This window comes from Rhinopithecus bieti, unplaced genomic scaffold, assembly GCF_001698545.2.
Source record: "Rhinopithecus bieti isolate Rb0 unplaced genomic scaffold, ASM169854v2 scaffold_31787, whole genome shotgun sequence".
Taxonomy (NCBI): domain Eukaryota; kingdom Metazoa; phylum Chordata; class Mammalia; order Primates; family Cercopithecidae; genus Rhinopithecus; species Rhinopithecus bieti.
The window spans coordinates 5,052,676-5,063,603 of record NW_016814655.1 but is presented as its reverse complement, the minus strand read 5'-3'; the positions used below and the strand labels follow the sequence as shown (position 1 = coordinate 5,063,603).

The following is a 10,928-nucleotide window of genomic DNA, read 5'->3' as shown; positions in this document are numbered from 1 at the left end:
ATCCCAGTCTTGAGGCAGAAATGACCAGAATGCACTCACACCTTCCTTGGGCCACCTTTACTGTGCCCATGGAGGCAGCTCCGAGAGTAGGTTAACACTATGGAGCAAAGAAGTAGAGAAGGGGGACAGGAGTTAGGGGGCCCCTGTGTAGGGGTATAGGGCTCCTGCATCCCTCTGGGATCTGAGCCTAGAAGGCTCGGGCAGAGTCCGGCGAGTGCCTCAATGGAAGCGGTACTTTCTGGCCGGCTTGAGGTTGATGTATGTGGCTTTCATCTCCTCGGCCTCAGGGTTCCGCACGTCTTTGAATCGCTCCCCTTTGGTGCTCACTACCTGGTTGTCGATGTATCGGATCAGCTTCTTGGGGGCCTGTCAGGCAATCAGGCAGTGAGTGGCAGAAGCCAGGAGCCAGTCCCACCCATTCCACATCCCCAGCAACCCTTAACTCTCTCACCTCCTTGGGAGCCATGGGCCGGTGAATCTTCTGATCCTCTGCACTATCCACCATCATATACCTGTCAAAAACTGGCTGGGTGAAGCTCCTGTCACCCTGGGAAGACCCTCTAGGGCCCAGCCCAGCCCAGGCCAGCTCAGACTCACTTCTGCAGGATGAAGGACTTCAGCTCATCCTTTTGGGGGCCTCTGAGGCGTCTGGGCAGGTCCTGCAGAGAGGGGAGGCCTGGTCTAGGCCCAAGGGCACCAGCAGGGGAAACAGATGGGGATAGGCAGGGGTTGGGGCTTAACTCCAAGGTGGAATGTAGCTGAGGCTACATGGTAGAGGGTGCTGGGAGAAGATACCTGGTTGGGGCCCTCCCAGGCTGCAGGCCCCTCTTCCTTCCCCTCTACCAGCATCTGCACAGCTTCTTCCAAGTCCCCCCGAGCTTTGGCCAGCACCCACTGGGCCTGCTCCACCGAACAGGTAGGGAACACCTCTAGGAGTACATCCACCCCTGGCAGTAGCTCCTCCTCAGCTCCAGTTGCCTAAGGGTACAAACATTAACAAGAGGCAATACTCCCCCTTTTCCAGCCCCCTGGGTCCCTCATCGGTACCCTTCTCTACCAGTACCTCATCTTGGGTGTCCGCAGCAGCAGCAGCAGAAGACCTAGTCTCTTCTTTGAGCATTTCGGGCCGCTGCAGGGGCTCTGGGGAGATGGGCACCTGACCTTGGACACCAGAGCTCTGCGGTTGCAGGTTCTCTTAAATAGGCAAAGGGAGCATCAGGTTTGCCAAGGCTCTGGGGAGCAGGGAGTTGGGGGGGGATGGGTAGCAGGGTTATGAATCACCCAGGTGCCTAGAGCCCCAGACTCACCTTTGTTCCTGGCATCGCTCAGCTGCCCTGAGAGCTTCTGCATCATGTCCCCTATTGTGCCCCTGAAAAGATGAGGATGGTGAGAGGATGACTCTGCCCACCCCATAATCAGCCAGCCCCTTCCTCCTCCTGGCCCCAGCCAAAACCTACCTGGGGATGTGGGCGAAGCCAGGCACATAGGCCTCCATCATCTCAGTGAAGGCCTCCATATCGAAGTTCTCCTCTGATGGACCCGAGGGGCCCAGGTCCTCCAGGACCCCAAGTACATAGGAGAAGATGACCTCATCCAAGCCACTGCAGGAAGGGAACAGGACAAGCCCTGGGTAGGATACTGGATGCCTCCACACCCCCACCTGTCCTGAGACTCCAGTCTTCAGCTTCATGAGGTCTATGAGCTAGACCTTCATCCTTGAGGCCAGAGAGTATAACCCCCTCCCTCAGAGCTATGGTTTCCCATCTGCCCAACAAAGGTGACAGGGACGGGATGAGAAGTAAGGCCTTTCAGCAAATCCTAATCAGCCCTCCTGCCATCTTTCCATCGGCCAGGACCTATAGTACTGCCCGGCAGCTCCAGCTCTGGGCACTGACATGAACCTTCTGGGGAAGCTGTCTCTACCTGAGGTCGGCCTCCGGGAGGTGCGTCTGGACAAAGGCAAGGAGCGCTGCACTGACGATCCTCTCCAGCTCCATGCTCTCTCTTCTGTAGGGACACAGACAGACAGGATGGCCAGGCCCTCTTCTGCCTTCCCCTACCCACTGGGCCCGGGGGCAGTGGCTCCTCCCTCCGGGCCTGCCATGGAACCATCTGTTGATGCTGCCCTCTGTTCCCCGAAGCAGAACCATGCCCCCTCCTCCGCCCATCTCACCTCCTCCAGCCTGAGACAGGACAGGGCACTGTGTCTGGAGACAGCCTCTAGAGGAGGTGCCCCCCACCTCTCCCCATCCCCCTACCCCATTCCCCAGCATCAGTCCCAGACCTTCTGGCAAGGTCTTGGGGTCACATGCCTCCTGGCTCAGGAATCCCATCACTGAGGGAGCCCCTTGGCTCCCAAGTCCAACCACAAGGGGCCCCATTGTCCAGCCCCTCAAGGAGCAGCCTCAGGACCAAGCACAGCCCTTCCCCCACCCAGAACAGGCCACCCACCCTCTGCACAAAGGGGCTTTTCTGGCTCTGGGGCCCAGATAGAAGGGGAAGCCTTTCATGGATTCTCTCCTCTCATCCAGTCCCTGCCCTTCCCGCAGCTTGGGGCTATCTGCAGAGCACTTTCCATCCTCCTCCCCAAGACCTGTGGAGCCCACAGATCTGGCCCTTTCCCAGCTCTCCAGCCTCCCCAGTCCCTCCTCACTAGCTCGCTCCCGCCCCACCTTGCTGTCCCTAAGACTTGCTGAGCTTCCTTCTGTCTGTGTCCTGCAGGATATCCATGGCTCATCCAGTCACTCCTCAGGGCTCCACTCAAATGTTACCTCCTCAGAGAGCCCTTCCCTGTCTAACCTACGGCAAATAAGTCTTCTCCATGCCCCTTAACCCTACATAGCACTTACTACCGTTAACATTATTTTGTGCTTATTTGCCTATTGTCTGTCTGCCCCCATAAAATGGAAGCTCCAAAGCAAGGTGGGGACGAGGGGGACACTCTGTCTTATTCAAGAGTATAACCCTAGCACCTAGTCAAATGCCCACACTGGCTAGGTGCTGAATACATACTTGTTGACATGCTCCATTCCCATCTACATGCTTTTGACTCCCAAAAGTCTGTTTGGGAGTCAGGAGCATGTGGGTGGTAATGAATGGCTCCAGACCCATAGGTCCAAATGGCAGCTCATCATCCCAGTCAGAAAGTTCAGAGGCACCACCAGTTCCACACACCTCACACTCATGATAGACTACTGATCTGCACACATCCCCCTCCAAACACACATCTGCTTCATCAGCTGGCACCACTCAGCTGCCAAAGCTGAAACCTGGGGATTACCCTTGATTTTGCCTTCTTTCACCCCTACCAGTCAATCACCAAGTCTGTCAATTCTACTTCCTTCTTTCCTTCTCCACATGCTATCCACTTCTCCCTATCTTGAGTCTGGCTTCTGCTCCAAAATCTCCACCAAAATTTTTTCTTTTTCTTTTTCTTTTTTGAGACAGGGTCTGGCTGTCACCCAGTGGAGTGCAGTGGCATGATCTCGGCACACTGCAACCTCTATCTCCCCGGCTCAAGCCATCCTCCTGCCTTAGCTTCTGGAGTAGCTGGGACTACAGGGGTACACCATCTACTAGTTTTTTTTGTTGTTTGTTTGTTCGTTTTAGTAGAGATGCAGTTTTGCCATGTTTTGAGTCCAGGGTTCAAGACCCAGGCTGGTCTCGAACTCCTGAACTCAAAGTAATTCACCCACCTTGGCCTCCCAAAGTGCTGGGATTACAGCCATGAGTCACTGTGCCCGGCCTCGAAATTTAGACTGAGGTTGTCAGTTACTTTTTCCAGGTTTTGGTCTAATTAGGTTGAACCATATGAGCTTACCAATTTTGTCTGGTTTTGATCTACTAAAAAAGAGGGGGCAATTTCTCATGGTTTCACCTATTTGCCCTTTCAGCAGCTCCAACTTTGGTTTCTGAGACGCCATTCTTTCCTGGTTTCCTTCTACCTCTCTGGCCATTTCGTGGAAAGCCCTTTCTCTGTCCCCTTCTCTGCTGCCCTCTAAATGTGGGAGTTCCTCACATGCAAAGCTGCCGCTTCTTCTCACTGCAGCACTCTCTCTCTCTCTGGAAGATCTCATCTGGGCCCACATCTTTATGTACCAATGCCATGTCATAAATTCCCAAATGTCCAGTCCTCTAGTCCAGTCTCCTCTGAGCCACAGGCTTGGACATCTACCTCCCTAAGACTGCCACATGTGTTTTACAGGCATCTCACGCTTAGCGTGTCCCAAACAGACGTTCTCTCAAATGCTTTATTCCTCCAAGGCCATCCTCAGTAAATGCATGTCCAGGCACTGGGCTGTTCCTGCCACAAATATGGGAATTATCCTTGACACCATCCTACCCCTTGCTTTCCCTCATCCAATCAGTCGCCAAGCCCTAATCATTATCTCTTGCCACATCTATTTCTCTCCATCTCTACTCCTACTCTTCTCCATTTCTTGCCTGCAAGGCCTTCCTAACCCTTCTCCCCACTCCCTTTTTCCCCCAACAACCTATTCTCCACACCACAGCTGTGTGATCTTTACAAAAAAATCATATATTTTTCTGCTTAAAATCTATCAATGCCTTCCTGCTACCCTTCAGGGAAGTCCAGCATCTTTTCATGGCTTTCCACTGCAGGCCTTACCTTGTCTATATCTCTCTCCAGCTTCACCATGCATCATACCTTTCTGGATCATTTCCCTCCCTCCACCCTGGCTTTTCTTTCTTTTTTTTTTTTTTTTTTTAGACAGAGTCTCACTCTGTCACCCAGGCTGGAGTGCAGTGGCGCAATCTCGGCTCACTGCAAGCTTCGCCTCCCGGGTTCACGCCATTGTCCTGCCTCAGCCTCCCGAGTAGCTGGGACTACAGGCGCCCGCCGCCATGCCCGGCTAATTTTTTGTATTTTAGTAGAGACGGGGTTTCATCATGTTAGCCAGGATAGTCTCGATCTTCTGACCCTGTGATCCACCCGCCTCGGCCTCCCAAAGTGCTGGGATTACAGGTGTGAGCCACCGCGCCCGGCTGCTTTTTTTGTTTTTTGTCTGTTTGTTTGTCTTGTTTTGTTTTTGAGACAATGCCTCACCCTGTCGCCTAGGCTGGAGTGCAGCAGCGCCATCTTGGCTCACTGCAACCTCTACCGCCTGGGTTCAAGCGATTCTCCTGCCTCAGCCTCCCGAGTAACTGGGATTACAGACATATGCCACCACACCTGGCTAATTTTTTAGCCAGGTATTTCTAGTATTTCTAGTAGAGACAGGGTTTCACCATGTTGGCCAGGTAGGTCTCAAACTCCTGACCTGAGGTGATCCACCCGCCTTGGCCTCTCAAAGTGTTGGGATTACAGGTGTGACAAAGCACCCGGCCNGACAGAGTCTCACTCTGTCACCCAGGCTGGAGTGCAGTGGCGCAATCTCGGCTCACTGCAAGCTTCGCCTCCCGGGTTCACGCCATTGTCCTGCCTCAGCCTCCCGAGTAGCTGGGACTACAGGCGCCCGCCGCCATGCCCGGCTAATTTTTTGTATTTTTAGTAGAGACGGGGTTTCATCATGTTAGCCAGGATAGTCTCGATCTTCTGACCCTGTGATCCACCCGCCTCGGCCTCCCAAAGTGCTGGGATTACAGGTGTGAGCCACCGCGCCCGGCTGCTTTTTTTGTTTTTTGTCTGTTTGTTTGTCTTGTTTTGTTTTGAGACAATGCCTCACCCTGTCGCCTAGGCTGGAGTGCAGCAGCGCCATCTTGGCTCACTGCAACCTCTACCGCCTGGGTTCAAGCGATTCTCCTGCCTCAGCCTCCCGAGTAACTGGGATTACAGACATATGCCACCACACCTGGCTAATTTTTTAGCCAGGTATTTCTAGTATTTCTAGTAGAGACAGGGTTTCACCATGTTGGCCAGGTAGGTCTCAAACTCCTGACCTGAGGTGATCCACCCGCCTTGGCCTCTCAAAGTGTTGGGATTACAGGTGTGACAAAGCACCCGGCCCCACCCTGGCTTTCTTTCAGTTTGCCTCAATCTCTTTCATGGCAAGGTAGTGTGCCTTCTGAGCCTTCTGCCCCATCATCTGAGTGAGACAATGAGCTGCCACTTGGACCTATGGGTCTAGAGCCATTCATTACCACCCACTTGCTCCTGACTCCCAAACAGACTTTTGGGAGTCAAAAGCATGTAGATGGGAATGGAACATGTCAACAAGTATGTATTGAGCACCTATCCAGTGCGCGCATTTTTCTAGGTGCTAGGGCTTCACAAACTATTTCCCCTGCCTGGGCATCCTTCTGCCTCCACCTCTTCAATTATTGTCACTCTGTCTGATCTTTTGGGTCTCATTTCAAAAGTCCCTTCCTTGGCTGGACACGGTGCCTCACGCCTGTAATTCCAGCACTTTGGGAGGCTGAGGCAGGAGGATCGTTTGAGCTCAGGAGTTTAAGACTGCCTGGGCAACACAGCAAGACTCCATCTCTCTTTTGGGGAAAATATTTTTAGGCTGGGCACGGTGGCTCATGCCTCTAATCCCAGCACTTTGCGAGGCTGAGGGGGTCGGATCATGAGGTCAGATCAAGACCATCTTGGCTAACATGGTGAAACCCCATCTCTACTAAAAATACAAAAATTAGCCAGGCGTGGTGGCATGTGCCTATAGTCCCAGCTACTTGGGAGGCTGAGGCAGGAGAATGGGGTGAACCTGGGGGGCGGAGGTTGCAGTGAGCCGAGATGGCGCCACTGCACTCCAGCCTGGACAATAGAGCAAGACTTTGTCCCCCAACACCCCCCCAAAAAAAGAAAAATATTTTTAAATAAAAATAAAATAATTCCCTTCCTCAAGGGACACTACCCCTGACCTAGAACTGGTTTGGTCCCTGCCATATTACACTGTCTATGCAGGCTATGTTTTCTGACTAGCAGCATCTTTCACAGCCATAATTATTATTTGGACAATGTTTAATGTTTCTTCCAGTTATCTCATGAAGCAGGGACTACACACTGGGCTGACATTCACCAATGTATACTCAGCATCTCTCATGAAGTGAGCACTCAATAAACAGTTACACCCCAATTTACCTATGAAGAAATGAAGTTCAGTGTGTTTAATGACTTGCCCAGAGTCACCTGGCTTGACTGCAGTAGACAGATTTAAATCCAGGTCACCTAGTTCAGCATCTATTCTAGGGGCTACTCTGGGGAAGGGAGGATATCAAGACTTTCAAGTGGGTTGGGACAGGGCTATCTTCTATGCTCACAGTTGCCTGGTCCCTTGAGTGGTAACAGAGTTGCTCATAGCACAGGGGTTACTTTGGAAAGCAGGACTGAGAAGCCCCAGCCTACAAGGGGGATGCATGCCACCTGCTCCAGAGCCCTCATGGGCCCTGAGGAAGAGCAGAATGGCTCAGCCCAGGCATACTAGATCCCATTATGCAGCTCCCTCAGGGTAGAGCCGCCTCAAGGGACCTACCTCGACCTGGGTTACATCACCCTTGAATCCTGGGCTGTCAGTTGCATGGTAGCCTCTGCTGGGACAAAGGCCCATGGCTGCTGCATGAAAGCCCAGTTTATTTCTTTCTTTTTTTTTTTTTTTTTTGAGACAGAGTCTCGCTCTGTCACCCAGGCTGGAGTGCAGTGGCCGGATCTCAGCTCACTGCAAGCTCCCCTCCCGGGGTTACACCATTCTCCTGCCTCAGCCTCCCGAGTAGCTGGGACTACAGGCGCCCGCCACCTCGCCCGGCTAGTTTTTTGTATTTTTTAGTAGAGACGGGGTTTCACTGTATTAGACAGGATGGTCTCGATCTCCTGACTTCGTGATCTGCCCGTCTCGGCCTCCCAAAGTGCTGGGATTACAGGTTTGAGCCACCGCGCCCGGCCTCAGTTTATTTATTTCTTTCTTTTCTTTTTTTTTTTTGAGATGGAGTCTTTCTCTGTCACCCAGGCTGGAGTGCAATGGCGCAATCTCGGGTTCACGCCATTCTCCTGCCTTAGCCTCCTGAGTAGCTGGGACTACAGGAGCCAGCTAATTTTTTGTATTTTTAGTACAGACGGGGTTTCACTGTGTTAGCCAGGATGGTCTCGATCTCCTGACCCTGTGATCTGCCCGCCTCTGCCTCCCAAAGTGCTGGGATTACAGGCATGAGCAACCATGCCTGGCCCCAAAATTATTTCTATTCGTAGGTGGCATGATCATAAATATAGAAAATCCCAAAGAATTCACAAGAAAGCTACTAAAGCTAATAAATGAATTCAATAAAGTTTCAGGGTACAAAATCAACACAAAAAAAGCAGTTGTGTTTCTATACACTAGCAATGAACAATCTGAAAAGGAAAAGCAATTCCATTTACAATGGCATCTAAAACAATACTTACGAATAAATCTAACAAAGGTGGTGAAAGCCTGGCACAATGAATACTATAAAATATTGCTTAAAGAAATTAAAGAAGACCTGAATGAATGGAAAGACATCCTATAATCATGGACAGGAAGACTCATCATTAAGATGTCAGTACTACTCAAAGTAATCTACAGATTCTGCATAATCCCTATCAAAATTCCAATAGCATTTTCATATGAAATTGCAAGGGACCCCAAACAGCCAAAACAATCCTGAAGAAGGAGAAGGAGAAGGGGAAGGAGAAGAATAAGAGGGAGAAGGAGAAGAAGAAAATTGGAGGACTCACACTTCCTGACTTTGAAGTTACTACAAGTCTATAGTAATTAAAACAGTGTGGTTCTGGCATAGGGACAGACATATAGACTGATGGCTTAGAATAGAAAGCCCAGAAATAAGGGATTTTTGACAAGGGTGCTGAGACCATTCAATGGAGAAGGGACAGTCTTTTCAACAAATGCTTCTGGGAAAATTGGAAATTTACATGCAAAGGATGAAACTGCACCCTTACCTAATACTGTATAGAAAAATTAACTCAGGATCAAACACCATAACTTGAGAGTTACACTGTAAAACCCTTAGAAGAAAACAGTAGAGAAAATCTTCATGATATTGAATTTGGCAGTGATTTCATGGATATGACAACAAAAGTATAGGCAATGAGAGCAAAAATAGACAACCTAACCTTCGTCAAAATTAAGAACTTTTGTGCATCAAAGGAAAGACAGCTTAGAGAATGGGAGAAAATAGTTGCACATCATGTATCTGATAAGGGATTAATATGCAGAATACATAAAGAACTTTGAAAACTCAACAACAAAAAACAACCCAATTCAAGGATGGGCGAAAGACTCGAATAGACATTTCTCCAAAGAAGATATATAAATGGCCAAGAAGCATATGACAAGATGCTCAACATCATTAGTCATTAGGGAAATGCAAATCAAAAGCACTGTGAGGTACCACTTCACATCTACTAGGAGGTCTATAATAAAAAAACTCAGAAAATAATGAATGTTGGCAAAGGATGTGGAGCAACTGGAACCCTTGTGCATGACTGATGGGAACGTAAAATAGTGCAGCTGCTGTGGGAAATGGTCTGGCAGTTCCACAAAAGCTTAAATGGAACTACCATATGATCCAGCAACTCCACTTTGGGTGTTTTGTTTGTTTGTTTGAGATGCAGTTTCACTCTTGTTGCCCAGGCTACAGTGCAATGGCGTGATGTCCACTTACTGCAACCTACGCCTCCCGGGTTCAAGTGATTCACCTGCCTCAGCCTCCTGAGTAGCTGGGATTACAGGTGTGTGCCACTATGCCCAGCTAATTTTTGGGTTTGTAGTAGAGACAGGGTTTTGCCATGTTAGCCAGGCTGGTCGCGAACTCCTGACCTCGGGTGATCCACCCGCCTCGGCCTCCCAAAGTGCTGGGATTATAGGTGTGAGCCACTCTGCCCTGTCCACTTTTGGGTTTATATTCAAAAGAACTGAAGGCAGGGCCTTACTGATACTTATATGCCAATGTTCACAGTAGCATTATTTATAATAGCTAAAAGGTAGAAGCGACCTAGGTGTTGGACGAATGGATACATGAAGTGTGGTCTATCCATACAAGGGAATTCAGCCATAAAAAGGGGGAAATTCTGACATGCTACATCATGGATGAATCTTGATGACATGCTAAGTGAAATAAGCCAGTCACAAAAGGGTAAATACGGTAATGATTCTTCTTAGATGAGGAATCCAGCATAGCCAAATTCAGAGACAGAAGGTAGAATGGTGGTTGCCAGAGGCTGGAGGGTGGGGAGAAAATAATTATTTAATGGGTAATGGAGTTTTTGTTGGGGATGATGAAAAAGTTTTGGGTATAGAGAGTGGTTATGGTGACAGAAGATTGTGAATGTATTTAATGTGTCTTAATTGTATACTTACAAATTGTTAAAATGATATTATGTTGTATATATTTTATCACAAGTTAAAAAAACCAACAATGACATGTTTCTTTCTGTTCCTTAATACAGTAGGATATCTTTGCTTTTCTGTTTCCATGGCAAATAATACTTCTCTGAACTGCTTGCAACCTTCAGGACATCCTTTTAGTTTCTGTAGTGGTAAAACTGAACACTGTCAAATGTAAAACTCGCTTTGATTCGCAGCTCTGTTCTTATCAAGCCCACATTATACTGATTCCTGGTGTCAGCCCAGTGTGATAACTTCAAGCTAAATATCCCCTCAGCAAAATCATTTGAGCATGGATACTTAACATTTCACTTACTGGCTGGGGCTGATGGCTCATGCCTGTAATCTCAGCGCTTTGGGAGGCCGAGGCAGGTGGATCACCTGGGGTCAGGAGTTCGAGACCAGCCTAGCCAACATGGTGAAACCCTGTCTGTACTAAAAATACAAAAATTAGCCAGGCTTGGTGGCGCGTGACTGTAGTCCCAGCTACTTGGGGCGCTGAGGCAGGAGAATCGCTTGAACTCGGGAAGGGGAGGTTGCAGTGAGCCAAGATCAAGTCATGGCACTCTAGCATGGGTGACAGAGTGAGACCCAGTCTCAAAAAAAAAAAAA

General features: G+C 49.5%; 1 protein-coding gene across 1 annotated transcript in view; it reads right to left on the bottom strand.

Annotated features, from left to right (window-relative positions):
* Positions 1–38: 38 nt before the first annotated feature.
* The window catches only part of CUEDC2 (CUE domain containing 2), a 23,054-nt gene continuing 12,164 nt past the window's right edge, over positions 39–10,928 (bottom strand). The window contains exons 2-9 of the mRNA XM_017851707.1: positions 1,924–2,007; positions 1,458–1,601; positions 1,308–1,369; positions 1,064–1,194; positions 796–978; positions 598–659; positions 452–512; positions 39–366 (exon numbers count right to left, since the gene is read on the bottom strand). Of these exons, the coding sequence (XP_017707196.1) occupies positions 220–366; positions 452–512; positions 598–659; positions 796–978; positions 1,064–1,194; positions 1,308–1,369; positions 1,458–1,601; positions 1,924–1,997 (864 nt within the window). The 5' untranslated portion in view covers positions 1,998–2,007 and the 3' untranslated portion in view covers positions 39–219. The remainder of the gene's footprint in view (positions 367–451; positions 513–597; positions 660–795; positions 979–1,063; positions 1,195–1,307; positions 1,370–1,457; positions 1,602–1,923; positions 2,008–10,928) is intronic.